The sequence below is a fragment of the Drosophila pseudoobscura genome, chromosome 2 (genome assembly GCF_009870125.1).
Source record: "Drosophila pseudoobscura strain MV-25-SWS-2005 chromosome 2, UCI_Dpse_MV25, whole genome shotgun sequence".
Classification (NCBI taxonomy): Eukaryota; Metazoa; Arthropoda; class Insecta; order Diptera; family Drosophilidae; genus Drosophila; species Drosophila pseudoobscura.
Window position 1 is genome coordinate 25,428,908 of NC_046679.1, and position 27,174 is coordinate 25,456,081.

The window sequence follows — 27,174 nt, forward strand, 5'->3', positions numbered from 1 at the left end:
TTGCTGGAATCGAGACTTGCATTTAAGGGTCTAGGCGTTCAATACAGTTTTATTAACATTTATGTTTAATTTGGATGCGTTAGATTTTACATGTGTGCCTCCTCCCCGCTGTACGCTGCAGAAACGTATGCGAGGCCGAGGGCGGGGCGGGGTCTAATGTACTTAGAACTTAGAGCTAAACTTGCTGGCTACGAGCTAGGCGTGTGTTAAGCTGTCCATAAGTGATAGGCAGAAGTAGAAGTACAATTAGAATAGAGGCTAAAACATAGACAGTATCTAAGTGGTAGGCAATTGTACGATCGTACGATTCTACGTGACAAGTACAACATTTTCACGATCATCTTAATCTTTCAAATTGAAAGCAATATGTAAACTATACAGAGAAGTGCTAAATATGGCTGTTCAACGTTGATGGGCTGGGCGGGCCATTGTGTTGCAGGCCAGCGCGGGACGAGAAAGGAAGATGAGTACTTGCTCTGCAGCTGCTTCGGCTTCTGGTGGTGTCTCTGCTGCTTCTGCTGCTGGCGCATGGGTGTGTACAAGTGAGTAAAAACCACGCAGCCGACGATGGACACGCATGGGCACGGATTATAATTGTAGATTAGAGATTTTAAAAACACTTAGGGCTATACGGCGACAGGGACTCAGTTGCGGCGCGCGCGACGTCGTGCGTTGCCCGCAAAGGCATTGGGCGCACCCGGATGCTGGCCGCTGTACAAATTGTCCAAGAACTCGTGCAGCGTGGCCTCGCTGGAAAAGAAGAGACCAGTTGCCAGTTAAATGCCTTGGATACGGATACGGCTATCGCCGCATTCTCCTTACCTAACGCCGCTGACTCCACCGCCTGGATGGTGCGCACCGCGGTCGTGGTGCGGGTGCGGGTGCTGTTGCTGCTGCTGCTGCTGTGGGTGGTGGTGTGGTTGCGGCTGCTGCGATGGCGGCTGTTGCTGGGCACCGCGAACTATGCGATACTGCACCATATGCGAATTGGGCTCCAAATGAGACAGGGCGCCCTTCTGGCAGTTGGCCCACTCGGTTATGTCGTACACCTTGCCATCCATCAGAGCCAAATATTTCCATCGCAGACCCATCATACTTGTCTCGGCCCAGATATCCCCCTGCCACGAAAAAAAGGCACACAATAGCTACAAATACTTCCTACTCAGAATGAGGGATACTTACGTCCTTGGCAGAGTGACGTATCTTACAGGAGGCACATTCGCGCGCCGCGTAGTGAGGACGTTCGGTTAGTTTGCGAGGGTGGCGTTGGGCACAGGTGCTGCATCTGCAATTCATCGCAAGTGTTAGCTTTTGCTGCCTTTCGGCACATTGCGGTCACATACCTTATAGTGTTGGCTGCCTCAGCCATTTTGGATTGCAGCTGCGACAGCAGATCATGCAGCTCCGTCCAGGCCTTCTCGGCGTGCAGAGTCTCGGCGATGCTTTGGTCATAGAGGAGTCGGTTCTCCTGCAAATAAGAAGTAAACGGATCAGTTTGCACTGCCATCGAGGTGGGATTTTGCGGATTAATGTGTCCACAGCAAACCGTACCGGTTCCCCGATCAACTCGAAGGCCCGCTGGAGCACCTTGAAAGCCTCCTCCGCGCCAGCCTGTTTGTTTTTGTCCGGGTGCACCAGCACCGCAATTTTCTTGTAATGCTTGCGGATCTGCTCCTGCGAGCTGTCTGGCGGCACTCCCAGTATGCTGCAACCAAGAAAAATGTGTTTTAAAGGCAAAGCTTGGGCATCGTTGATCATGGCGGCTCACCTGTATGCATCTTTTCCTTTACAATTAAGCAGCGAGTACATTGCTTCCTCGCCTGTCTGCGGCAGGCGTCCCGTCTTGAACGATTCTGAGGTGGGTTCCGGTGGTTTCCGCTTGTAGAATCGCCGCCAGAAGGCCCAGCGCGAGTTCTTGGCGAAACGGGCATCGAAGCGTCGCCAGTAGTTGCGCCACCAAATGCTCGGCTTGCCGGAGTTCTGCTTCAGTTCCTTGTGCAGCTGCCGCGCATATGCCAGCCCGGCCACATAGGCCAAAGCCAGCCTATCATAGGCCATGCTGAAGCCCAGCACGACAATGTCGTAGACCAGGTAGAACAGCCAGGTGAGCAATTTCAGAGTGTAAATCCACCAGGTGTGCAGAATCCGCTTCGCCAGCTCGTAGTTCCTGTTGCTGGACAAGCTGCTGGCATGGGAGGGCGAGTTGGATGAGGAGGAGTAGGCGTTGTTGCTTCGATTGCGCTTCGAGGAGTACGAATAGCCAGAGCTGTTATTCGAGTTTACGTTCATGTTCGAGGAGGAATATCGCTTGGACGAAGAGGAACTAACATTGTTGTTGTTTGTGTTGTTGCTGTTGCCCGAATTTGAAATCGATGAGGCAGTGGAGTTCGTCTGATTTGCATTTGCATTGGCGCTGGGTTTGCCGCTGCTGCTGCTCGGCTTGCGGGACGAAAGGCCTGGATTGATGGCAGGATTCGTTGTCGAATTGCCGTTGCTTGTGTGGTTCTCTCTCTGGGCGCTGCCGTTGCCATTGCTGTTGCTGGCGGGAGTCGATGAGGTGCTTGTCTTTTGCTCGCTAGCCCTAACGTTGATCCTTGTCTGTAAGGGCCGCTTCTTCTCCTGGTTGGTGGCTTTATTCGTTTTGATCTGAGCGGCCTGCTGCGTTGCAGATTGCTGGGGCTGGGGCTGTGGCTGTGGCTGCGTCTGCTGTTGTTGTTGCTGTTGCTTTAGCTGTGCCGCGTGGTTGGATTGTCCACGCTTCTTTCCACGACTGCCATGGGCATGACCAGCATTCGAGGCCAGAAGAAGCGGCGTGTCCTTTGCATCATGCAATGGAGAACGTTTCGCAGTCCGCATCTCCCGACCGGCGACGCCTTCCTCTTTACCCTGCCGTCGCTGCTGCTGCTGCGGACTTGCATAGTCCAATCCGTTGGCCGTGCGCGTCTCGCCTCCTGAGCCGCTCGACTGCGTGCCCTTGCTCAGCACATCCGAGTAGGACATTGGCATGGGCTTCACCTCGGCCACAATGCGCTTCTTGCCATCGGGCTGACCTGTCACCACAATAGTGGACTTACTGACGGTGGCAGTTGGCAAAGACTTGGAGGCCTTTGCGGCCACAGGCATTGGGCTTGCAGGCTTGCTCAATTGCTCCGGCACCTGCTGCGGGGGCTGCTGCGTCGCCTGCGGTGTCTGCTCATGGTGTGCAGGCGGCGGTGACTCCTTCTGGTTGCTGGCGTTTTCATTGATCTCGTCCCCGAATTGTATGTAGCTGCCTCCAGTCAGATTTGGCGACCAGTTGTTCACCAGATTGTTGATGAGCAGATTTGCGCTACTTGGAGGGTGGAGGACTTGCGGAGGAGGGGGCGGAGGTGGTTGTGGATTGGGATGTGGATGTGGATGGGGCTTGGCCTGCTGAAGGTGGGCTTGGGGCTGAGGCTGTTGCTGGGGCTGTTGCTGTTGCTGGGGCTGTGAGGGTTGAGGCTGTGATGCACCCACCATATTCATCTCCGGCTTTGGCAGCAACGGACTTGCGGCGAAAAGTTCATAAAGAGGCGTCGGCTGGGGGGGTGTCGGTGGCGGGGCTTGGTGATGTGGATGCTGGTGATTCAGTGATGCCATGTTGATATGCGTGAAGTGGGGAGCAGTGCCGTCGTTGACCGGGCTCTCGGGACAGTGATACACTTTGAGAAAATTCCCATGCCCCACGGGCAGTACCGAGTAGGTCTCGGGCTGTCCAGGCTGGCCCGAATAGGCCAGGTTGTACAGATATTCATTATACACATGGGGCTGCGGTGGCGGCTGGGGCTGTTGCTGCTGAAGATGCGGCGGAAACGGGCCACCCAAGTGCGGAGGCGGCGGTGTCCACATCATGGGTCCGGGCGGAGCCTGACCATGTTGCTGATGAAGCATAAAGTTTTGATGATGCTGCTGATGTTGCTGCTGCTGCTGTTGATGGGCCAAAAAATTCGCCATCTCTTCCGTGTGGGGCAGAACATGATAGGATGCAGGCTCCCCGCCCCCACCAATCTCATCGCCGCGGTCATCCTGACGTGTCGCCATATCCCGCGACGTAAACGCAGAAGCGTGCTCTCGAGCCTGTGTCTTTTTCACACACTGAGCTCTGCGCTCTCCTATTGGAATTTCATTCGTCTACGCGTGTCCTTCGCCTGACGAAACATTTACGGTCTACAGCATTTCCAGCGAGGGCCGAGCTGTGAGGCATTAAAACAATCAATAAGTATGCTGATCTGCTTTTTGCAACGTCTTTTTACGCGAAACTCACAAATAATGTCCAACGCGTGCGAGTGTGAGTGTATTTTTTATCGTCTTATTGCAAACGTCAAATATAAGAAGAAGAAGCTCATTGCGACCAAACTACTCCAAAACATCGAAAACAACGACCATCGAGGTTTTTCCACCGCTAGCAGCCAGTCACAGGGTGCGTGCACCCGCAACAAAATTATTATCCATGAAATTATCCATGATTCATTTCGAATGGAATATTAAAAACGAGTTGATTCACTATTTTCAATTGAAATTTATATTTTTTAAATGTAATCTAGCAGTTCCCGGCACGTTGTCAATTTCCAAAGTATCGATAAAATACAGCGATGAGTTTTCATCGGCTGGAAACTAAAAATGCAACCCTAATTTGGTCAATTTAAAATATGAAAATAAATAATGTTTTTTGTTAAACAAATGAAATTAACATGTGTGTGAGACGACCGCTCGTGACTGTGGTGCGCGCTGGACGACATAGCTATGCCAGCGGACTGAAGTTGCAACAGCTGCTGGCGAAGTCCACACAAAACTTGGGCGAGTTCGCTGAATTTCGCAATTACATCGTTCTCCAGGAACACGATCCTGTATACACCATAGGAATTCGGAGCAAGAGTTATACGAAAGACGATGAGGATCGGCTCCGAAAATTGGGAGCAGAATTCCATCGCACGGATCGTGGTGGTCTGATTACGTTTCATGGGCCTGGTCAGCTGGTTGCCTACCCCATTCTCCACTTGCGGCAATTCAAGCCGAGTATCCGCTGGTATGTGGCCGCCCTGGAGCGCACGGTAATAGAGACATGCCGACAACTGGGTATTCCAGGTGCTACGACCACACAGGACACAGGCATTTGGGTGGGCGACCACAAGATCTGTGCCATTGGCGTGCACGGCTCTCGTTATGTCACCACACACGGAATTGGCTTGAATTGCTGCACTGATCTGAAGTGGTTTGAGCACATCATCCCATGTGGAATCGAGGGCAAAGGTGTAACCTCCCTCACCAAAGAGCTGGGCAGGCACATTGGCATCCCGGAGGCCAGTACTGCCTTTCTCAGCAGTTTTGCCAACATTTTCGACTGTCGTGTAGCAGAGCAGGCCGATGCGGTGGCACGGGACACAAATTAGCTTATCGTTTTTTCGTTTTGATTGTGATTTCTCTAGGATACAAATGTTAAAGAATACAAATCCTATACAAGATTTATTACTATTGTGTCTAGACGAAACGGGCTTTGTTCAAGTCACATTTCTTTGCGCGCCCGTCAGTGGGAATCTTCCCCCGACTTTCCATTTCCAGGCGACCGAGCTCACGTAGTTCTGCCTTGCGCATTCGCCGATCCTTGCGAGACTCCAGCGCATTGTTGAAGTAGCGATCTCTAAAGTCCTCCGAGGGCGTAGGTACATGTGTTATTCTGGGCTCTGAAGCTTCTGCGTGGCTGTACTCCGAACTCTTCTCATAGGTGAGCAGGCGGCGGGACGTGTTGCCAGTCAAGGGCTGTTCGGAGTTGGCCACCAGCCGCAAATGCTTGTGATGTGGCAGCATTGCCTCATCGTAGTCCTCTCTGAGTGGGGTGGGTGAATTTTTTAATTTGTCGAATCTATTAAATGGATGGGTTCTCACCGATGGAAGGGTAGCCAGCAAACGAGGCGTCCTCCTAGTTTCAAGTGCGTCGCAGAAAACTCGAGCAGATCGCAGTACAAGCTCTGCAGGGAATAGTGCGAAGTGGACGGATAGTGGACCATGTCCTCACTTCGTGTGTCCTCTTTGGCACTCTTTTTGGTCTCCACCTTTTCTGTGGCCTCGCGTATTCCGTATGGAGCTAAAAATTCAAATTTCGGTTTAGAATCCACTGGAGGACACTTAGCGCCGCAATACTGCTCCACCTACGATCGGTTATGATGCTATCGAATAAAAGGCGAGGGTGCCAGAGAGGATTCGAGAAGTCGGCTACCAACACATCCATGTAGCGATCCGCACACCCATACTGCTTCAGATTCGCCCTGATGCTCTCATCCCTTTCCCGAACCCTTTGGGATATACGGCTGGGCCGGCATTGCGCATGCACCATCATATAATCAATGTCGGCTCCCAAGACATACCCACCGAACTTGGCTGCGCTTACCAGCAATGAGCCCGTCCCGACGAATGGATCAAACACCAAGTCGCCCTCACGCACCATCGCTTGGTTGGCCATGAGCAGACTCAGCTGAGCATCCATACTGGTGTTTCCGATGAATTTTCGCTTCTTCAAAGAGAGATCTTTGATCAAATGCCTCTGACCCTGAGCCAGAAGCCGTCCGAAAAGAATGTCGTCGGGCACAGGAGGCACTTCTTTTGGATCCAAGCCCCAGAATTCTATGTACCACCACTCCACCTGAGGGTTCTTCAGATCGACAGTGCCTTCAATGGGTAAGTAGTCCATCGTCTCAATCTTCTCAACTTTTTCCCGCTGACTAAAATGCTTGTTGTAGGTCTCGACAGTGATTTTAAAGCTAACATCGGAGCTGAAGAGGCGCGCGATCTCTTTGTGGTGCGTATCCACGTGAGAGCGAAGTCTATTGTGAAACTCTGGCAGGGTATTGGAGTGGGAATAGAGCTCGAATATGGCACGCAAGGCAATGGAGCGGGAAGCATACTGCAAAGCAGTCTTTTCGTTGGGGAACTCTACCAGCCAGAAGGGTTTCTGCAAAATACAAGTTAATCAAAGTTAAATTAACTGACAAGTAACTTACCAACAGCTGTTCGGACACTCGTCGAAACTGAAAGCCAAACATCTTAGCAAGTGATTCGAACTCTGATATTCTGAAGTCGACATGTTCCTGTGCAAACCATAATATATATTTCTTCCACATTTTGATTGTTTAACTCGTAGTTTTCGTGCATTTGCGAATTGTTCCCGCGTGTTGTTGTTTACATCTGGCAGGCAGGCCGTGTTCAAATCGTCACTAACTATCGGCAGCTATTGATAACATCAATGTCGTCCAGCCCTGGCTAGTGCTGCCATTTTAGCTTACTTTAAGTAGATTTACTTGAAATCTAGCTTATTTCAAATTTCAATCACTTTTTGAGCTTAAAAAACATTGTATTGTAATATTTGTCAATTTTTACAGAGAAATCGGACAAAAATCAAACCATATCATCCAATTTTGTGTGTAAATGTATAGTAATTTTTCGTTGATAAATTTTAGTCACACTACAGCATTGCTCATGTTCGCAAAATTACATACAAAGTCTGAAAGTGTTTTATACAAAAAATTTCCACAGTTTGTGGTTGAATTTCGATGAATTTAAGGAGGGTCTACGCAATGTGCCAACTGACCCCACAAAAGTTTACTTCTGCTTTTGAACGGCAACAATTGGGTCCAAGTCATGCGAATTACGCCAGCAAAAGGCTGCAGTTTGTTTGTACACTCGGCCATAGCATGATGAAGTGGAAAAAGCATGCCATTAATTTAATTAAACATTCAAAAATATATATCAATAAACTTCAATAATCCATTACTTATTTTTAAGCTTTTTTTCAATTGTAGCTTATTCTAGCCTATTTTTCTTCAATCTGGCAGCACTGGAACTGACAGCCGTAAACTCGGCCATTTTGTGTTAACCTCGAAGGCCACACGTAGGCGCGCCGAAAATTTGTACAATTTTCAGCTCTTCGGGCCCGGTAAACATTAACAAAAGCAACTGCCAGTGTCGGTGCGTAAACATTTAATTGAGCAAACATGGCGCGTTATACCCAACGTCCGGAAAATGCTCTTAAAAGAGCTAATGGTAAGTGCAGAAAATTTTCCATGCGGTGGCCGACGACAAATGTCAGACGGCTACTCTCTCTCTCTCTCTCTTACTTGCCATTCGCATTTTAACGTTTCTCGTTCTCTCTCTCTGTATGTCTCCTCAGAATTTATTGAGGTGGGCAAGCCTTTGAGGGCCCTGGATACCCTTCAGGAAGTGTTCCGCAACAAGAGGTGGAACTATGCCTACTCGGAGACGGTCATTGAGCCGCTCATGTTCAAGTACCTGTACTTGTGCGTGGAGCTCAAGAAGTCGCACATTGCCAAGGAGGGTCTCTTCCAGTACCGCAACATGTTTCAGCTGGTCAACGTGAACTCGCTGGAGAATGTTATCCGCGGCTACTTGAAAATGGCCGAGGAGCACACTGAGGCCGCCCAGGCGCAGTCCTCCGCGGCTGTGGCTGTGCTGGAGCTTGACGACTTGGACAACATCGCCACTCCCGAGAGCATCCTGATGAGCGCAGTGTGTGGTGAAGATGCCCAGGACCGGTCCGACCGCACCATTCTCTTGCCCTGGGTGAAGTTCCTCTGGGAGTCGTATTGCCAGTGCCTGGAGTTGCTTCGTGTGAACACCCACTGCGAGGCGCTGTACCATGACATCGCTCGCATGGCCTTCCAGTTCTGTTTGAAATACAATCGCAAGAGCGAGTTCCGTCGTCTGTGCGACAAGCTGCGCAAGCATCTTGAGGACATCTGCAAGAGCAGCAACCAGACCACTGGCGTCTCGATCAACAAGGTGGAGACGCAGCAGCTGTGCCTGGACACCAGGCTGTATCTGCTCGACTCGGCCATCCAGATGGAGCTGTGGCAGGAGGCCTACAAGGCCATCGAGGACATCCACGGCCTGATGGCCCTCTCCAAGAAGACGCCCGTGCCCAAAACGATGGCGAACTATTACCAGAAGCTTGCCATGGTCTTCAGCAAGGCAGGCAATCAGCTTTTCCATGCCGCCGCCCTGCTCAAGCTCTTCCAGCTGACGCGCGAGCTGAAGAAGAATCTGACCAAGGACGACCTGCAGCGCATGGCTGCACATGTTCTCCTGGCCACCCTTTCGATTCCTCTGCCGTCGGCCCATCCGGAATTCGACAGGTTCATTGAGGCGGACAAGAGCCCTCTCGAGAAGGCCCAGAAGCTGGCCGTCCTTCTTGGCCTGCCCCAGCCGCCCACTCGTGTTTCTCTCATCCGGGAGGTGGTAAGTAGCAATCGTAGAAGCTCCGCTGAAGGATTTTCGAGTGTTAATCGAGTATTAATCCCCTCTAGGTGCGGTTGAATGTGCCGCAACTCGTCTCCGAGGATTTCCGGAACTTGTACAACTGGTTGGAGGTGGACTTCAACCCCCTGAATCTCTGCAAGAGGATTCAGTCCATTGTGGACATCATCGAGACGGGCCCCACGGAGACCAACCTGCTCAGCCCCTACATTCAGTCGCTGAAGGACGTCACCATCATGCGCCTGATTCGACAGATCTCGCAGGTGTACGAGAGCATCGAGTTCAAGCGCCTGCTGGAGCTGGCCACCTTCTGCAACATCTTCGAGCTGGAAAAGCTGCTGGTCGAGTCGGTGCGCCACAACGACATGCAGATACGCATCGATCATCAAAAGAACAGCATCTACTTTGGCACCGACCTCACCGAGAGTCAGCGCGAGTACCGCCCGGATGGACCGGCCCTGCAGTCGATGCCGTCCGAGCAGATTCGCTCCCAGCTGGTGAACATGTCCACCGTGCTGACCCGAGCCGTGTCCATTGTCTATCCGAATAGGGAGCGCGATCAGCGGGCCAAGCTGCGCACCCAAATGGTGCACCACTACCATGAGATCAAGGATCGCGAGCACCAGCGCATTCTGCAGAGACAGAAGATCATCGAGGATCGCAAGGAGTACATCGAGAAGCAGAACAACGCTCGCGAGGAGGAGGAGGCGCGCCGCCAGGAAGAGGAGTCTCGCAAGGCCAAGCTGGCCGAGCAGAAACGCCTGGAGCTGGAGCAGGAGGAGCGCGAGCGCAAGCGCCACCAGAATGAAATTCAGGCCATCAAAGAGAAGAGCCTCAAGGAAAAGGTGCAGCAGATATCGCAGACCGCCCACGGCAAGAAAATGCTCTCCAAGCTGGACGAGGAGGGCATCAAGAAGCTCGACGCCGAGCAGATCGCCAAGCGCGAGAGCGAGGAGCTTCAGCGCGAGGCCAAGGAGCTGCAGTCGAAGCTCAAGTCGCAGGAGAAGAAGATCGACTACTATGAGCGCGCCAAGCGCCTGGAGGAGATCCCTCTCTTCGAGAAGTATCTGGCCGAGAAGCAGGTCAAGGACAAGGAGTTCTGGGAAGCCACCGAGAAGACGCGCATCGAGAATGCCATTGCTGAGCGTAAGGATGCTGTCAGCCAGCAGGAGCGCCTCAAGCGCATGTATCCCGACCGAGATGAATTCCTTGAGGCTCTCAAGAAGGAGCGCGCCTCCCTCTACGTGGAGAAGCTCAAGAAGTTCGAGATCGCCTTGGAGGCGGAGCGGAAGAAGCGCCTGGCCGACCGCGTTATTCGTCGTCGGGAGGAGCGTCGTCAGGCCTTCCTGCGCGAAAAGGAAGAGGAACGCCTTCGCAAGGAGGAAGAGATCCGCCTGGCGCAGGCTGCAGAAGAGCGTGCCGCTGCCGAGGCCCGTCGCCTCGAGCGCGAGGCTGAGGACGAGAAGCGTCGTGCCCAGTACGAGAAACAGCGCGCCAAGGAGGAGGAGGCCGAGCGTAAAATTAAGGAAGACCGCGACCGATTGGCTCGCGAGGTGGCCGTCGAGCGCGAGCGTAGTGATAAAGAGCGCGACACCTGGCGTCCACGTGGAGGCGACAGGCCCAGCGCAGCGTCAGCTGGAGGTGGCGGCGGAGCCGGAGAGTGGCGTCGTGCTGCGGCGCCAATTGGCGACCGGAACGAACGTGCCGGGGACCGCATCGAGCGTGGTGGAGAGCGCATGGAGCGTGGCGGGGATCGGATGGAACGTGGAGGAGATCGCATGGAGCGCGGCGGAGAGCGCACAGAGCGTGGAGGAGATCGCATGGATCGCGGTGGCGAACGCATGGACCGCGGTGGAGAACGCGGCGAGAGAGGTGCAGATCGCGATCGTGAGCGCAGGGACAACGAGGGCGCCGACTCCTCCTGGCGTGTGCGTCGCGAGCCAGATTCTCAGCGTGGTGCGGGAGTCAAGGATGTCAGCGGTAGTGCTGCCCCGCCATCTCGAGATGATAAGTGGCGACGAGGCGGAGACCGCGACCGCGATCGTGATCGTGACTTCCGCAACGATGGACCGCGCCGGGACAGAGACGACAGAGATGATCGCGACCGTGGTGGCTTCCGTCGCAACGATGGGCCACGCCGCAATGATGATGCTGCACCGCGCGAAACCGGTGGCAACTGGCGCGACGCTCCACGTCAGAGTGATCGTGACAATCGTCGCCCTGCTGGCGATAGACGCGACCGCGAGGTGCGTGGCGGCGATTTGCGCGGCCCAGAATCCCGCGCACCCAAGGAAGGTGGACCCAGCGGTGGTACTGGTACTGCTGCTGGTGGTGGTGGCAACTGGCGCACTGCACCCGGCCCACGCGATGAGCCCGCTCCCAAACGCGATCAGCCCCAGGACAAGGGTAAGTTTTCCCTCACCCCCGTCCAGCTTTGAATAGTTAATAATAATTTAATTCCCACAGAAAACAAGGCCGTAGACGATGGCGAATGGACTAGTGTGAAGCGTCGTTAAATTATCCTCGAGTTGAATCGGCTTATATATATATATATGTGTAGTTATCCCCCGCATTTTCGTCTATACAAACCATACTAACCCGAACATGTTTTTCTGATTTTATACTACTTGTACGTTGTCGGGTCGGAAGAAGCGCTATACAGCTCAATAATTAAACAAATGCTTGTGCCAGATGTTCGGATCGGAAATCTGCATCCTTAAAGTAAATTGAAAATAAAATAAATATGTTCCAACCTAAACAAGTGGAATTCCTCTCCTCATACGTCATCATGACCATTTTGCATTCACTGTAGGGTATTAGAAAACGAATTTGTGTTTAAATTCAATAAATAATTTTGGTATTATGAAACACCAAAATAGAATATGCCCATATGCGAACAAGTTGTTAGGGTATAGAAACTTCCATACCCATGGATTAGTGTAACCAAAACATGACTGCTCTGACGTAGCGCTGGCCGTTGTATGTAGCCTTGGCAGGGTGACCGTTTACGGAATTTTTAATACTTTTCGGTATTTTTGAGGTCAAAATTGAACCGACGGTATATTTAAGGTATATCGGCATATAGTGGTATATTTTGTGAATTTCATCACTAACCATACAGTATATATACTGTATGGTTAGTGATTTCATCAATCTATTAAATTTAATTTTCAACGTTATATAGAAATCCAAAAAAAACCAATTATTTAAAGCGAGCCAGTCAAGTAGAAAATAAATTCTCTAATCGGATAAAATTATGTGGGCATGGCTAACTTTTCTATATAGCTGGTAATATTCCACGGAATATCAAAAACGAGGAATATGTAAAAAGATCTTCAATTCGTCTGTATATTTACGATATATTTTTAAAATGAGACGGTATATTTTGAAATATTTCTGTGGGACGGTATATTTTAACGATAAGTCCGCGGTCACACTGCTGTCGATAGTAGACGATAGGTTTTCGAAAAACATCGACAGTGCAATCGATAGTTCTCCACCTCTAGTTCAAATCGAGACATTGTTGTTGGTTAATTCGCCGTTCTTGTGACCTTTTTTGCTAAAACCCTTTTTTAAACAAAAGCCAATAAATGCAATTATTCTAATTATGCAAATCAAGTAGGAAATTGATTCACCTATCGTATAAAATTAAGTGGGCATGGCAAAATATTCTATATAGCTGGTAATATTCCACGGAATATCAAAAACGAGGAATATGTAACATAGAACTTGAATTCGTCAGTATATTTACGGTATATTTTTGAAATGACACGGTATGTTTCGGTATATTTCATAAGGTCAGTCACTCAGTCACACTGAGGGGCCCGCGAACTAACAGAATAACATTGCCGCGCAGCCAGGTTCAGGTCCACGTGAACATATTTTGAGCAATGTGATTCATAAACTTATCAGATAAACCGAGCGTGAATTGAATTATAGTGGCGTTCGAATACTATAATCTGTGAATTTGAATGAAAGTGACAGTGAGACATAGCTGGAAATCGTTGCCGACGCTTTTTAAACCAATAACGTAGATTAAGGGACCTGTGCTTGTGTTGGTGCTGCGGACGCAGCGCTCAACATGTGAGGTTAAAGCAGACAGACAAACAGACGGCGGCAACAAGCTATAAAAAACAACAATTTATACACCGTAGACATAGGATTAGGATTCAAGATCAACTGTGAATAGGTGCCGTGCGCAGGCTGAAATATCCCAAAGGTAATATATGGCAACTGAAAACCACCTGAAAGCTGATCAGGCGCTCCAGCCGCGGGGTGGGTGCTCTGGCGGGCCATCAAATTCGCAAGAATACTAATACGTGCATATGTCGGTGAATCCGTTTCGCGTACATTTATTTATTTCGAATGAAAACAGCTTTTTAAACAAAATGCGGCTGGTGTCTATGAAGGGGTGTGAGTGTGGTGTGCGGGTGTTCGGAAATGTGATAGCAAATTGTAGCAAAAGTGTAGTCTTGAATTTGATTGTTGTGTTGAGGAGCATAAAAAGCACATGGCGTGGCGGCGGCGTTTACCCATACAAGCGTATGCGCGCGCACACACACCTACACGTGGTTCGTGGGCCCGCGACACATGTGCGGCGGCTTATCTTCTTCTTCCATCTGTCTCTCGTCTGTGTGTGTGCGTGCGCATGTGTTTTGTTTTTGTTGTTAGACCGTGATTTAAATTTAAGCCACAGTACGGGAACTCCTCTAGTAGCGCCGGCTCAGACGCTGTGAATCCTGTGGCCTCTCCATCAGATGCAAGGTGCATCCACCCCATACCCCGGGATGCACGTGAGAGGGTGGGTAAAACTGCATGTTGCTTTCTCCTGTCAACGTGCCACGCTGCTTTTTGCTGTTCCGTTTTGGGCCGCGGTGCATTGCTGGCGTTGCCAACTTGTTGAGTCTTGCGCGCGCGAAATTTGAATTTGGAATAATCTAATGTCTTTGTACGTGTGTGTGTGTGCTCCTTGTCCAGTGTCGATCAGTTCATATGTTTTTTGGGATTATTGTCTATTATATGTTAGTGTGTAATGCTTAGCAATGAGATTCTTATGCTTTCTTGTTCAGCTTCTTTTTCTCACGCGGCTCGCGTCTCATCGACAGCGTGTCATGCTTTGAGTGCATTTTCTGGATAATCTGCTCACGGTTTAGGAGCAGCTCCTCCAGCTGCTGCAGCACTATCCCCTCAGTGCCCTCCGGGAGCTGTATGGACTGCTCGACAGTAACGCCTTGGTCTTTCAGGTCGATGAGCTTTTGGGCCAACTGTTCGTCTGTGCCGGTGATGACGAAGTAGCCGGTTTGGCCAATGATCTCAATGGAGTCGTCTGGACGGATGGTAACAGATTTCTGGGCTTTCTCGGGCTTTTTCACACTATTTTCGGGGAGCTCGGGCTGCAACTGGGGCGCAATCTGTGCGGCATCAGCCTGCTGTACTGACTTCTCGAAGTCGAAGTCGTTTTCAGTCCCGACGCTCGCCAAATAGTTTTCGACTGCTTCCAATGTCTGGGGAATCAGCTCCATTTCACTGGGTGTGAAGCTCAGCGAGGACAAGCTCGGCGACACTTCTCTCTGGCGCCTCCCATAGATCTCCGGCTGGGTCTCTTCGCCGTCAGCCGGCAAGATTCCCTGCCAACGACTCTTGATTTCCTCGCAGATCTTATTCAACAATGGGATATTCACCGTCTTATGCGAGTTTTTAGTGTTCATGGTGCTGACCCCCATATGTTTCTGTATTTTGTTCCATATCGAAAGCAGATGCTCCTTGGCACGCTTCTGATGCCCGGGCTGAATCTCGCGCCACATTTCACTTTCCGTGCTAGTGCCAGGGCCAACGGCAGCGGCAGGGGCAGAGGCTGAGGCTGAGCCAGCAGTCCGAGGCTTAGCCCCAGAAAGGGGCTTGGGCTCAAGGTTTAGTGCCTCGGGCATCTTCTTCGGAAGCCTTCCACTGGGCACTGGGTTCTTGCTGTAGATTATCGACTCCACCAGTTTGCTCGATTGTGTCCGCTTCTGTGTCAGTTTTGCTGTCTTGTTGATTGGAGCAGTCCCTGTTCTGCCACTTGTCGGTGGCTTTGGCGGTGATAGGGGCGTGGGTGCGGGGGGCTTACCTCCTGGTGTTATCTGCTGCTGCTTCTCCGGCGGCATTGCCTGAACCCTTTTCACACCTTTCACAGCGGTCACTGGTTGTGGATTCTTGAGCGCCTCTTCTTCTGCTTGACGTGTGGCATCGGCTGCCTTCCGCTGGCGACGTGTTAACACCTTTTGTGGCATGTTTTCCCCTCTACGAATATATATATTCAGAAAATGGCAATTTTTTCAATAATATTTTATGATTTTACTACTTGATTTCTTGTATTTCTGTTTCACTTCGAAAGCACATGCCAAATGAACAATTTCTCGTCGGTCGACAGCCGGAAATGAAATATATCCCTGCCTCCTTCAAGTCATCTTGACATCTTGACTTAAAGTGTCAAAAGGCACTTTCGATTACTCGCTATCGATACTCGATACATATCTTTTCAAAGGCTACTTGAAGAAGAAGACGATGTTTTCCCGGAAGAGGTATTGTTTTTTCATTAAACAGAAGGAGGCATCTCCGAATCTCCATTTGGTAATAGTTAATAAGTACTCAGGTCCGTGCGTGTGTGGCCTTTGCCTGGCTCAATGGCAAATGCTGATTGGTGGAAAGAAAGTCCCTGCGGTGTGAGAGATTGATTCCCCCACCATGGTTAGCTTCTGCGGATGCTTGATATTCCACTGTTTATCCCTCGGAGACGGATGTGGTATTTTCTTTTTGGCTATGTCTCGAATGCTACGATTATATCTAACAGAACCGAGTCTCTGCATCTCATCCGCTCTGCAGGAATCCCCTTGACACGAAATGGACTCCCGATTGCTGAATGTTTTTCATGAGGATCCCTTCGACGGAAACTTTGCAAAATATGAGACCGAGCCGAGCTTCTGGTCTCCCAACGACGAGTAAGTACTGAATACTGGAGCTGACAATATGTATGCTTATGCATCATTTGTTTTATTCTCGGTTTCAGCCTGCAGCTGACGGATACACTGAACGGAATACTGCCCATTGCGCCCACAGACGCCCATTCCCTGCTGGGCCACGACGGCGTCGAGGATGTGGAGTTGCAGAGCAGCAAGAACCTGGTAGGTGGTGTCCCGAGAACTTGAAACACTGAACTGCTCAGGAGGCTAAATGTGTGTATCCATCTGTTTGAATAGCTGATCTACAGCGATTTCGTGGAGCAGCAGCTGAACGACCAGGAGGCTAACGCACTCAATGCCCAGGTCTATCAGGCCTTCGCCGACAGCGAGGTCGAAGTGGCCTACGAGCAGCACGAGCGTCATTTGAGCGCCGTAGGCCAATATGGTGATCTAGCCGTTGCAGGTCTTGGAGGAAGTCACATAGAGGAGGATGAGGAGGAAGGGGAGGATGTGCAGAGTCAATGCAGCAACTCTACGTTCCGCACGCGCACAGATAGCTCCTCAATTGGCGACTACGAGTCGCACTCGAGCGACTACGACGACGATGACGAGGAACCAGTACCGGAACCGGAACTGGAACAAGAACGGAAACACAATACGAGTCTGCTCAGAGGCAATGTCGATGCATTGAATGAGTGCAGCGATCGCAAGAGTCGAACGCTGAGCACCAACACCATAGTCTCGGAGGCGGATGCCTTGGGGCTGAACATTGACGTTAATAACTTTGATCTGGCTGATTTTATCACTAAAGACGACTTTTCGGAGAACTTAAGCGCGTGCCGCTTGGCAGAGTCGAAGCGGATCCAAGAAACAGCTCCACTTACTCACTCCAAAGTGTCATTAGAGCCACTATCAACTCCATCAGCTAGTGCTGGTGCTGCCACTGCTTCTGTTGTGCAAAAATCTACAGCTGTACCCACGAAGCTGCGCGACTCTGACGACGACTCAGACTCGATCATCGATGTGGAAACTGTCGATGTGGTGGACGTGGATGAGACCTTGTGGGTCAAGGGCCAGCTGGCGCAAGCGGAGGCAGCTTCTCCCGAGGATCTGTGCTATGTGGACAATGTGAAGGCCGATCCATCCTGGTCTCCGAAAGGGTCTGCGAAGAAGCAACTGTCTCTTGCTAAAGAGGTGAGTGCCAAGAGTTTTGACTCTCAGTTGAAATACCTAAATGCTCTCTCGCCCATTCCACATTTAGCCCAAGCTGGCGCCGATGGAAAACCTGGAAATCCAGGCTCGTGGAGCCACCGGCTCAGCCAAGCCGAAGGCCACAAACAACATTTGCCTGGTGCCCAACAAGAAGCAGTGCGACTTCCTCAAGCGAAAGGTGGCGGGAGGTGCCGCGTCCAAGTCGAATAAAGCGGCCTCGAAGAAAACTCAAGAGGGTAAGAAATCTGCAATCGGCAGCAAGCAGCAGCGGCCTTCCGCCAGCACTGGCTTGGGCCTGGGAGGGAAGAATCTGGCTCTTCTCAAGCATGCTCGGGAAGCGGCAGCAGCAAGCGTGCCGCCATTACCAGCAACGGCAACAGCAACACCAACAGCAACACCAACAGCAACACCAACAGCAACACCAACAGCAACAGCAACACCAACAGCAACAGCAACAGCAACACCAACAGCAACAGCAACAGGTACTGTGGCATCGACACAGGCGCCCAAACGAAAACTTAATCTGGAGGAGTACAAGCAGCGTCGCGGTGCCGGCGGCACTGCCGTCGCCAAGACCGGCACGAAGGTCAAGCCCTCGCCTCCCAAACAGCCCAAGTTGGAGCAACAAAGGCAGCCTCCAACTGGCGCAGTGGGTGCTCTGGGCGCGCTGAAACCAATGCCAGTTACAACGCCTTCGAACCAGCAACAACAGAAGACCGTGGCTATAGCCCAGATCGTCAACAGTCTCAAGTGCCCACCCATTAAAGGGGGGCCAACAGCAGCAGCCCTGCCTATGGATCCCATTACTGTGGCCAAGAACAAGGTGCTGCGCATGCTGGAGATGAAGCGGGCCCAGCAACTGAAGATCATCGATTCGCGCGTGTCGGCAAAGGTGCCGCGCGTAACGAAGCTGCCGCCGCTCAAAGACATTGTGAAGGACACGTACCGCGTCGAATTGGAGGAGGACAACAACAGCGAGGCTCCAGCAGCAACAGCAACAGCGACGACGGCCAGAATGAACACACTCCGCCCCGACTTGGACGCACTGATTATTGTTTCGGCCAGCTGTAACACGGACATAACGATACCACCGAACCAGCTGAGCAAGGCCTCGCCTCGCTCGCTACTTAAGTCCTCGGTCCTCCTGTACAACATGTCCAACGGCAAGGACGCGAAGAAGAACATGAGCAACTCCCTCATAGCCAGCATACAGAGCGAGGTGGTGCGACAGACCAGCAGCACGGCCATGGCCACGTTGCTGCCGAAGAGCAATGCTGGCGGGGGCAAGGGAGCCAAGCACCCGAGTGGGACTGAGACGAACGTGCCGCATGGCGAGGATATGGTGATCATGCACTTGCCGAAGAACCGCGAGCGCAAAACTCTTGTCAACATTTCTACCCAAACGGATCTGCAACCCGAATTTCCCCTCCTGGTGCTGCCCGCCACCACGCGGCAGTCACGCGAGCGCTCTAGGCGCAAATACCGCAAACGGCGAGTCCCAGGCTCGGATGAATCTAGTTCCTCGAGAGGTTCCTCTTCGGATAGCAGCAGCCTGGCTTCGTACAGATCCCGGTCACGTTCCCGCTCCCGCTCCCACTCAATAGAGCGGCTGCGTAGCTTGGATGCAACGGCCACGTGCGGAGGCAGCAGTATTGGCAACGGGGGCTATTCCTCGCGCAGCACCCACCGCCACCGCAGCTCGGTTAGTTCCTCATCGTACTCGGAGGCGGGCAAATATGAGCGCCGACAGCGTCGCACCAGCTACAACAAGCGACGCTCGAAAAACCAGCAGCCAAACCGGGCCGGCTACTCCAGCTCGGGCTCCGAAATCAGCGATCGGGAGCGTAGTCGTAGTCGCAGTCCGCAGCGCCCCTTGCGCCGTTCTCGTTCGCGCTCACAATCTGAGGCGCGCTTCGAAAACAACAACAACAATAGACGTGGATTTGTGGATCGGAACGTATCACAGCCGGCGGTGGAGGAGCGCCGCATTGTGTATGTGGGTCGCATTGAGCAGGAGACCACCAAAGAGCTGCTGCGCCGAAAGTTTCTGGCCTATGGCAACATTAAGCAGATAACAATACACTACAAGGAGAACGGGTAAGCAGTGGAGAGCAGAATACTCCAGCAAACAGAAGTGCAATTCTAATCGCATGTTTGTTACTGTTGCAGCATGAAGTACGGCTTTGTGACGTATGAGCGAGCGCAGGACGCATTCACGGCCATCGACACAAGCCCAAAGGATCCACAGATCAATATGTATGATATTAGCTTCGGCGGAAGACGCGCCTTCTGCCGTGCCTCGTATGCCGATTTAGGTGAGTGTCTCAAACGATTCGCAGGCTAAGGTTAAAGGGCCTTTGAATAACATAACTCACCCTTCGCCTTTCGCAGACAATGCTGGCATCAACAACTACCACTCATATGTGTTTCCCAAGGAAGCACCGGCCCCAAAGCCGCAGGAGGACTCCTTTGAAGCTTTGTTGCTGAAGGTAAAGGCAAAGCTGAATGCTTGCAAGCCAGAAACACCAGCAACTGGACCCGCAACTGCACCAGCAGCTGCACCGGCGCCAGATCACAGTCAGATTTGACATCTTTGCTCCAACAGACAGTTTTTCGTATTTTTACTTTACTTTTTACGTTTGTTTAGCCTGGAAGGTGAGCATCCCTTCCTATCCTTACCTATCTATATGCCACACGGCATGGCATGTGTCCGTAGACCAATCCCCAAAGTTTCCAACTCTGACCTGAACGCCTGATTATAATTTCTAATCATTTCGATATCTACACTAGTTGACAGCAGAGCTATGCGTTGCAAGCAACGAGACTATTACACTATACATATATGCTAGGATAATTCTGGAGGGCGAGAGTGGAAACTACTACAACTACAAATGAGACAAGAAATTTGAACGAAAATGGAATTGTGATAGCCGCACGTAAGGTGCACACAAAGTCATTTATTGCGGATAAGTTAGCAAGAAATCCAGAGAAGAAACAGACTCCACAGACTCAGAACAGCCTTGTAACAATCCATCATCTATCCACCCCCATACAACCATACACCCCTGAAACTGAACTAAAGTATAAACGTCTGAACGAGCGAGAGGTGACACCAGGTCGCAGAAATAGCGAGAGGAACACGCTACACAGCCGTTCGCTGAATAGAATATAATATATGTACAGCGATCATGCATATATCTATAGTTGAGAGAGCAAGGAGCGCGCATGCTACATGCGTCGGCCACGAATTAAACTGTTGATAACTAAACTTTGATATTAGTTTGTAAAGAGAATATTTTGTATGTACGTTTAATTTACTCGATGTCCTTTGAATAACCACAAACAACCACACAATACAGAACACACAAACACCGCCAAACGTAAACTCTGCAAGCACACAATCCACAGAAGCAAGACCGAAATTAAAACGTAAATCGTTTAAGCAAACAAATCTAATCCAAGGAAGGAAATTATTTCATTTTTCATAACGAAATTACAAAACCATGAAACCCAAACTGTGGCACACATACAGTGTAGCCCAAGAGACAAAAATCGTAATGGTACGAGTAATTAATTAGCCACCACAAATTGTTCTTTAAGTTCTTTTGTACAATTATCCTTTTTATAGATTAATAAATGCTTGTTAGATCCAGCAAAATGAATTGAAACATAGCTCTTTTTCTGGTTTCCGAGGAGGAGATGATTGGCTCACAACACAAGGCACGGCCATTAGGTCAGATTAGTTTCATTTAGTTCATTTACAAAATTTGGATGTCGAAGTTCTCTCCCCCCACTCCTCCATGAAGGAAGTCCACATCATCTGTGACGAATGACCAGTTCAAAAGCAAATTCCTAGTTCAGGTTACTAAATGATTCATGGGGTTCGGGGCACGTTTCTTTGAATAGAGAACGTACTTGGCAAGCCTTTGGAAAAGCGTGCAGATTATTGGAAACTTTTGGCATCGCCTGTAATGAAATTAATTAAAATCCTCTCGTCGCCTTTGGCTCCGGTCAAAAGTTGCGATAACTTTCTCTGCCCACCAGGGGGGTGGGAGCGGATTGAAGCTCTCTGTAATTACACCTAATTGCAATTGCTTCAACTGGCAACGAGCTGGGGACTGCACCCACTCCCGCAGCCTCGTTCCAACCATCAGTGACTGCAAGGTGCTGCAATCCATGTCAAGGCTTTCAGGAATATCCGTCCTGATTTCCAGCATTATTTCTCCCATTAATGTCGAATTGTTCCGCCTGAACGCCTGTGGGACGTTTATAATAAAGCAGCACGCTCCAAACAGGATCCAGTAGAGGAGTTTCCCACGGTAGGAGGGAACTATGTAAGAGATTCAACCATTCGCCTGTGCCAGCTGTGGAGGGCAGGAGCAAAACCATATAATACTGAGAGCTGGATACGCAACTGAGGGAAGACCGCAACAAAGGTTTCAAATTGTATTTCCCTTGGCTCCGATTCCCTGCACGGGCAGCTGGCACAGTTGATGTCTGTTGGGTTCATGTTGGTGTCGTTCAGGGGCTTCCTGTGTCCTGGCTCTTCGTCCTGGTTATGCGAGTGTGCGTTGGCCAGCATTTGTACGGGTATTTGGCTTTTCGTTATGGCTCCGGAAAGCTGTTGGACCTGGTCAGTGGACAAATGACAAGCAACTAAAACGATGATGATGAGCTAACAGATTGCTCAACCAAAGCCTGTACCGGTTTGGACAACACTAAATGCTGTGTCTAGAAAAGGATGGGGCAAGTATACCTTTGGGCTATGGCCGTGTTCCAATCTAGTCCGACTGCCAAGCTAGCCTCTGACTTCGATCGTAATAGTAAGTTCCCCACTGCCGAGCACCTATACAAATAATAATTTACTGTCCCTCTTTTTCTTCATGGCCTCCATGAGCCAACAGATTTACTTTACCAAGAAGTCCATCGCCTACGTCCATAAGTTTGAACAACCGCTTTATCGCGATATTCTGTAAAAGTGGTGGAGTGAGCGAGACATAACGGCCGGATAGTAATTCGTGGGTGGAATGACTGAGAGAGAGAGATGAAATGGCAGGGATGTCAAAGTGTTTGCAGAAATAATTTGTATGAGTTACAATAGGCTTACTCTTTTTTCTATTTCTATTCGATTTAAAAACAAATCGCTCAACCTGTACTGTATAGTGTCATACAGATGTATACCTAATTCTGTTTTTACAGAATTCCTGAATGGTTTCTGAATAAACCGTGTAAAAAAAACATGTAAAAAAATGCATTGATCGTATGCAAAAATAGGGGATTGGTTCCTTATCTCTAAAACCTACTAAAATTAGGGAACAAATTAGAAAACGTTGAAAATCAAATTTGCGTATAAAAAATGTCTTTTTTATCTATGTATTTGTGTTGTTTTATTTTGAACCGTGCTAAATGGAATAAAATGTGTAAAAAATTCAAAATTTATGATTTTCAAACCGTGTTATAAAAGTCCGTGTAAACACAGAATTAGGTGTAGTATGACACACGCCTTAACAATTTATTTCATGTGATATTGATTGCCCACACGTGCAAACCTAACTCGTCGCAGCCCTGCCTTGTAATTGTTAGCGCAAATCTCCCTCCAGATGCCATAACTCAGCAGTGAGCTACGCCGAATGTCATATCATTGTAATTTACGGCATTCCCATGGCAGGAATCATCTCCGTTATCCTGTGTCTCTCAATCTTTGTGGCCATTCAGCAGTGGTGGGCGCCTTTAGAGGGCCCAATAACTTCTACAATATAACCTTCCATGTAGTAAACAAATTTCACAACTGTTGTTTTTCAATATACACTTCCATAAAGATACAGATAAGCATAGAAAGATCCGCTTGGGCCAACGGATTGCTTCTGTGTTGTTCCTAGTCATGCACTTAATGATGATTTACTAAAATCTTGAACACCTAGGATTATATACATACATACACATAACTAGTTGTATGGGCATTTCCGCGGGTGGACCTATTTTAATATTGTACAAATACATATTAATGTATCATTCGAGTACTTTTTCTGTCGAACAGTTCCTATCTGGCCTGCCGAAAATAGTAAATAGTTTTCATGGCCATTAATTAAAATGCCTTTATTGAACCGCACCATCAAACTGTTCGACTGGAAAAACAACTCAAATAGCAACGAGTATTCGCCGTGTGGCACTGTGGTGCTGTGAGGCAGTGGGAAGGACACGAGATGATGCCAAACCAGACAGGACAGACCCTGGGACTCTGCCAGGACAATGCAATGGTGACACCCATTGTGTGGGCGATGGAAGTGGGAAAGCAGTAGAACTGAATGTGACATGTTTTTCTGCTCTATCTCTGTGTCGGTCTGTCAGTCTGTCGGTCTGTCCCTCTGTTGGCCTGTCCGTCAATGTTGTCCCATGGATGAAAAGTGTCACCTGCAAGCTCTTTTAGATTGAACAAACAACAGAATCAGAAAAACCTGTCGAGACTTTGGTATTTCTGTCTGGTATCTCTGATAGTTTCATCTGAACTTGTTCTCAGTAGCAGTAGCTGTCCAGCTTTAGATATTCATAAATACTACATTCCGTTGCAGGCCATTAACTGAGTGCCAAAACCAAAACGAACTAACTATTGTCGCGAAATGCACTTCGAATAAACATCAATTGTCAGTCGCTGGTTTTTGGTTTCTATACCCTGTATAGGCAGAGCACAAGGGTGTATTGTATACGGAACATTATACAAATGTAGGTATAGTAAATCATATATCATGTACGAGTATCGCATACTTATCGGAGTACTGTACTGTAAGGATGCAACTATTCCGTTCTTAAGTTTTGAAGCCAAATTTGTCGCCCGATTTGGCAGACGAAAGAGCATAATATACTAGTAAATTGAACATGAACGAGGGGGAACGTTGAGAGTTGCTGCTGCGACCGCAACTCCACATTTATACCCGATACTTAGTCAGTATGGCTTTCCTCCGGCAGACGCCGCTAATATTAAGAAAGAGTTCGTGCGAGAGAGACAGAAAATCAGTCTGAGCGTGCCGTCGGGCGCTGCGTAGCCACTGCAAATTGATTTGTTCCTTTTGGCTATAAAAATGATCCGATCAGAACCAGATTCAGCAATCTGATAGATATGGTCATTCTCTATGATTGTGCGTTTTTAGTTTTCTCGAATCTGCAATATTGTGGATGCCACAGATTTTCGTCCTTTGTGGAGGTTCCTTCCGCCTCCGGTGGGCCGAAATTTTAAAATGTACGTGTAATAGTGACATATTACAGAAGTCTGGTTACAAAATGTCGTTGCTCTAGCTCTTATAATCTTTGAGCCCTAGGCGCTTATAGGGACGGACAGACAGACGGGGCTCAATCGACTCGGCTATTGACGCTGATCAAGAATATATATACTTTATGGGGTCGGCAACAATCCCCCTGGACGTTATACACATCCATTTTGAATTGATTGAATAATTGTTATTATAATTGTTATTCTTGATTTTTATTGAATAATTGTTATTATAATTGTTATTCTTGATTTCTATTGAATAATTGTTATTTTTGATTTTTATTGAATAATTGTTATTATAATTGTTATTTTTGATTTTTTTGAATAATTGTTATTCTTGATTTTTATTGAATAATCGTTATTCTTGATTTTTTTGAATAATTGTTATTATAATTGTTATTCTTGATTTTTATTGAATAATCGTTATTCTTGATTTTTATTGAATAATTGTTATTATAATTGTTATTTTTGATTTTTTTGAATAATTGTTATTATAATTGTTATTCTTGATTTTTATTGAATAATTGTTATTATAATTGTTATTCTTGATTTTTATTGAATAATTGTTATTATAATTGTTATTTTTGATTTTTTTTGAATAATTGTTACTATAATTGTTATTCTTGATTTTTATTGAATAATTGTTAATATAATTGTTATTTTTGATTTTTTTGAATAATTGTTATTCTTGATTTTTATTGAATAATCGTTATTCTTGATTTTTATTGAATAATTGTTATTATAATTGTTATTCTTGATTTTTATTGAATAATTGTTATTCTTGATTTTTATTGAATAATTGCTATTATAATTGTTATTCTTGATTTTTATTGAATAATTGTTATTCTTGATTTTTATTGAATAATTGTTATTATAATTGTTATTTTTGATTTTTTTGAATAATTGTTAATATAATTGTTATTCTTGATTTTTTTGAATAATTGTTATTATAATTGTTATTCTTGATTTTTATTGAATAATTGTTATTATAATTGTTATTTTTGATTTTTTTGAATAATTGTTATTCTTGATTTTTATTGAATAATCGTTATTCTTGATTTTTTTGAATAATTGTTATTATAATTGTTATTCTTGATTTTTATTGAATAATCGTTATTCTTGATTTTTATTGAATAATTGTTATTATAATTGTTATTCTTGATTTTTATTGAATAATTGTTATTATAATTGTTATTTTTGATTTTTTTGAATAATTGTTATTCTTGATTTTTATTGAATAATTATTTTTATAATTATTATTCTTGATTTTTATTTAATAATTATAATTTTTGATTTTTATTGAATAATTATTATTTTTGATTTTTATTGTTTTTGCTTAAAATAAAACTCAAAAAATCTAACAGGATACCAAATTTGGTTAATCTAGCCTTAATAGTCTCTGAGATTTGTGGATGCCCCAGATTGTGGATTGTGGATGCCACAGGTTTTCGCCCTTTGTGGAGGCGGAAGTGAGCAGGGCGAAGTTTTGAAATATACTTGTAGCAGTGGCATATCACAGAAGGCCGGATATAAAATGTCGTTGCTCCAGCTCTTATAGTTTTTGAGCTCATAGGGACGGACGGACAGACAGATAGGGCTCAATCGACTTGGATATTGATGCTAATCAAGAATATATATACTTTATGAGGTCGGAAAAAATTCCTTCAGGACGTTACACACATTCATTTTTATCACAAATCTAATATACCCCTATACTCATTTTGAGTATCGGGTATAAAAACACTCTGAATAATTTGAGACGTGTCCGATGAGGCGTGACTAACAAACTCAATTGAACTAGCATATGAAATCGGGAATAAATATTTCAGGATTAACAAATCGTCGATTGATCCAATCGAATTTAAAGTTTGCGCCCACAATTTTGTGACAAATGCCATCCGTAAAGCCTTGAATATGTACCAGCCAACTTTCGGAATTGAATTGCCGACGAATCCAAATCGTTTTTCCGGCCAATGGCAAATCGCAAATGGCAGCTTCAACAAGTAAGCAGGCGGAAAAGTGCACGCTGGCTGGCTCCTCGGGCCAGGAGTAGCGGAATCGCTGGGAAGTGCACAAATATTGCCATCGTACACACATACGTTGAGCGTCAGCCAATATTCCGGCGAGTGTTTAACCGGACCCCCATTGAAGCCGCTCTTTGACGTCTACCGAACTCCGGACTACGGACTCCGGACTCCGGACTGCTACTTCGACTGCGACTGCGCCTGGCACCATCGACAAGACGGCTGACTGCTGACGACTCTGTGCCAAATAATATTATGGCTTCAGTTTGGTTTTAGCCGTTCACGGTGCGGGTGCTACACGCGACGACGATTCGGACGGAGTAAACGACAACCAAAGGCGTAATATCCGGAGGCAGAGCAGTGTGGCTGTCCGTCGGTGCTTTTGTCGGTTCGGTGTCTGCGTCGGCAGGAGTCTGTTCGCATGTGTCAAAGCCTGGCGCCAGTCGGCAATGTG

The 27,174-nt window shown here is 47.9% G+C and overlaps 6 protein-coding genes and 1 long non-coding RNA gene across 11 annotated transcripts; 3 read left to right on the forward strand and 4 right to left on the reverse strand.

Moving 5' to 3' along the window:
* Positions 1 to 21: 21 nt before the first annotated feature.
* LOC4802731 (trithorax group protein osa) lies at positions 22 to 4,525 on the reverse strand. Of its 2 annotated transcripts, XM_001359557.4 has the most exons (7): positions 4,283 to 4,525; positions 1,769 to 4,211; positions 1,552 to 1,705; positions 1,344 to 1,468; positions 1,183 to 1,285; positions 823 to 1,118; positions 22 to 750 (listed from the first exon to the last, which is right to left on the reverse strand). In XM_001359557.4, exons 2-7 carry the CDS (start codon positions 4,057 to 4,059, stop codon positions 645 to 647), a joined length of 3,075 nt encoding a protein of 1,024 aa, XP_001359594.4. In that variant the 5' UTR covers positions 4,060 to 4,211; positions 4,283 to 4,525; the 3' UTR covers positions 22 to 644. The 2 variants fall into 2 exon arrangements, with proteins under 2 accessions (XP_001359594.4, XP_015038041.2); XM_015182555.2 differs by having other exon boundaries at positions 1,769 to 4,525.
* Positions 4,526 to 4,600: 75 nt separating this feature from the next.
* On the forward strand, positions 4,601 to 5,484 carry Lipt2 (Lipoyl(octanoyl) transferase 2). Its single transcript, XM_001359558.4, has one exon. It carries the CDS (start codon positions 4,710 to 4,712, stop codon positions 5,406 to 5,408), a length of 699 nt encoding a protein of 232 aa, XP_001359595.3. The 5' UTR covers positions 4,601 to 4,709; the 3' UTR covers positions 5,409 to 5,484.
* Positions 5,469 to 7,293, reverse strand: LOC4802733 (tRNA (guanine(10)-N2)-methyltransferase homolog). Its single transcript, XM_001359559.5, has 4 exons — positions 7,014 to 7,293; positions 6,169 to 6,964; positions 5,902 to 6,100; positions 5,469 to 5,842 (listed from the first exon to the last, which is right to left on the reverse strand). The coding sequence occupies exons 1-4, from the start codon at positions 7,131 to 7,133 to the stop codon at positions 5,497 to 5,499; spliced, it is 1,461 nt and encodes a 486-aa protein (XP_001359596.4). The 5' UTR covers positions 7,134 to 7,293; the 3' UTR covers positions 5,469 to 5,496.
* A 562-nt stretch (positions 7,294 to 7,855) lies between these two features.
* eIF3a (eukaryotic translation initiation factor 3 subunit a) lies at positions 7,856 to 12,063 on the forward strand. The gene is made up of 4 exons (XM_001359560.5): positions 7,856 to 8,052; positions 8,180 to 9,264; positions 9,333 to 11,688; positions 11,749 to 12,063. Exons 1-4 carry the CDS (start codon positions 8,004 to 8,006, stop codon positions 11,796 to 11,798), a joined length of 3,540 nt encoding a protein of 1,179 aa, XP_001359597.3. The 5' UTR covers positions 7,856 to 8,003; the 3' UTR covers positions 11,799 to 12,063.
* Positions 12,064 to 13,073: 1,010 nt separating this feature from the next.
* srl (PGC-1 family member spargel) lies at positions 13,074 to 21,100 on the forward strand. 2 transcript variants are annotated; one of them, XR_001451892.2, is made up of 8 exons: positions 13,074 to 13,501; positions 16,144 to 16,259; positions 16,328 to 16,442; positions 16,518 to 17,414; positions 17,482 to 19,529; positions 19,602 to 19,747; positions 19,824 to 20,087; positions 20,223 to 21,100. XR_001451892.2 is itself a non-coding variant. In XM_001359562.5 (7 exons), the coding sequence occupies exons 2-7, from the start codon at positions 16,162 to 16,164 to the stop codon at positions 20,018 to 20,020; spliced, it is 3,501 nt and encodes a 1,166-aa protein (XP_001359599.5). In that variant the 5' UTR covers positions 13,074 to 13,501; positions 16,144 to 16,161; the 3' UTR covers positions 20,021 to 21,100. The 2 variants fall into 2 exon arrangements, 1 of the variants encoding a protein (XP_001359599.5); XM_001359562.5 differs by having other exon boundaries at positions 19,824 to 21,100.
* LOC4802735 (uncharacterized) lies at positions 13,609 to 15,763 on the reverse strand. Of its 2 annotated transcripts, none has more exons than XM_015182556.2 (2): positions 15,623 to 15,763; positions 13,609 to 15,561 (listed from the first exon to the last, which is right to left on the reverse strand). In XM_015182556.2, the coding sequence occupies exons 1-2, from the start codon at positions 15,658 to 15,660 to the stop codon at positions 14,334 to 14,336; spliced, it is 1,266 nt and encodes a 421-aa protein (XP_015038042.2). In that variant the 5' UTR covers positions 15,661 to 15,763; the 3' UTR covers positions 13,609 to 14,333. The 2 variants fall into 2 exon arrangements, with proteins under 2 accessions (XP_015038042.2, XP_001359598.2); XM_001359561.3 differs by having other exon boundaries at positions 15,620 to 15,755.
* Positions 20,917 to 22,518, reverse strand: LOC26534428 (uncharacterized). 2 transcript variants are annotated; one of them, XR_001451893.2, is made up of 3 exons: positions 22,348 to 22,518; positions 22,189 to 22,278; positions 20,917 to 22,062 (listed from the first exon to the last, which is right to left on the reverse strand). It is a non-coding gene; the product is annotated as an uncharacterized lncRNA (long non-coding RNA). The 2 variants fall into 2 exon arrangements; XR_001451894.2 differs by having other exon boundaries at positions 20,917 to 22,278.
* Between the last annotated feature and the right edge of the window lie 4,656 nt (positions 22,519 to 27,174).

Bases quoted from the DNA above. Each gene is read 5' to 3' on its own strand.
- Lipt2 (XM_001359558.4), top strand. From the start codon at position 4,710: ATGTGTGTGAGACGACCGCTCGTGACTGTGGTGCGCGCTGGACGACAT.
- LOC4802733 (XM_001359559.5), bottom strand. From the start codon at position 7,133: ATGTGGAAGAAATATATATTATGGTTTGCACAGGAACATGTCGACTTC. The intron at 6,965-7,013 runs GTAAGTTACTTG...TGTATTTTGCAG, and splicing joins GAGTGTCCGAACAGCTGTTG to AAACCCTTCTGGCTGGTAGA. The intron at 5,843-5,901 runs GTGAGAACCCAT...CACCCCACTCAG, and splicing joins TGCTGGCTACCCTTCCATCG to AGAGGACTACGATGAGGCAA.
- eIF3a (XM_001359560.5), top strand. From the start codon at position 8,004: ATGGCGCGTTATACCCAACGTCCGGAAAATGCTCTTAAAAGAGCTAAT. The intron at 8,053-8,179 runs GTAAGTGCAGAA...ATGTCTCCTCAG, and splicing joins TGCTCTTAAAAGAGCTAATG to AATTTATTGAGGTGGGCAAG. The intron at 9,265-9,332 runs GTAAGTAGCAAT...AATCCCCTCTAG, and splicing joins TTTCTCTCATCCGGGAGGTG to GTGCGGTTGAATGTGCCGCA.
- LOC4802735 (XM_015182556.2), bottom strand. From the start codon at position 15,660: ATGTGCTTTCGAAGTGAAACAGAAATACAAGAAATCAA. The intron at 15,562-15,622 runs GTAGTAAAATCA...ATATATTCGTAG, and splicing joins ACAGAAATACAAGAAATCAA to AGGGGAAAACATGCCACAAA.
- srl (XM_001359562.5), top strand. From the start codon at position 16,162: ATGGACTCCCGATTGCTGAATGTTTTTCATGAGGATCCCTTCGACGGA. The intron at 16,443-16,517 runs GTAGGTGGTGTC...CTGTTTGAATAG, and splicing joins TGCAGAGCAGCAAGAACCTG to CTGATCTACAGCGATTTCGT. The intron at 19,530-19,601 runs GTAAGCAGTGGA...TTACTGTTGCAG, and splicing joins ATACACTACAAGGAGAACGG to CATGAAGTACGGCTTTGTGA.
- LOC4802731 (XM_001359557.4), bottom strand. From the start codon at position 4,059: ATGGCGACACGTCAGGATGACCGCGGCGATGAGATTGGTGGGGGCGGG. The intron at 1,119-1,182 runs GTAAGTATCCCT...TTTTCGTGGCAG, and splicing joins TACGTCACTCTGCCAAGGAC to GGGGATATCTGGGCCGAGAC. The intron at 751-822 runs GTAAGGAGAATG...CTTCTTTTCCAG, and splicing joins GGTGGAGTCAGCGGCGTTAG to CGAGGCCACGCTGCACGAGT.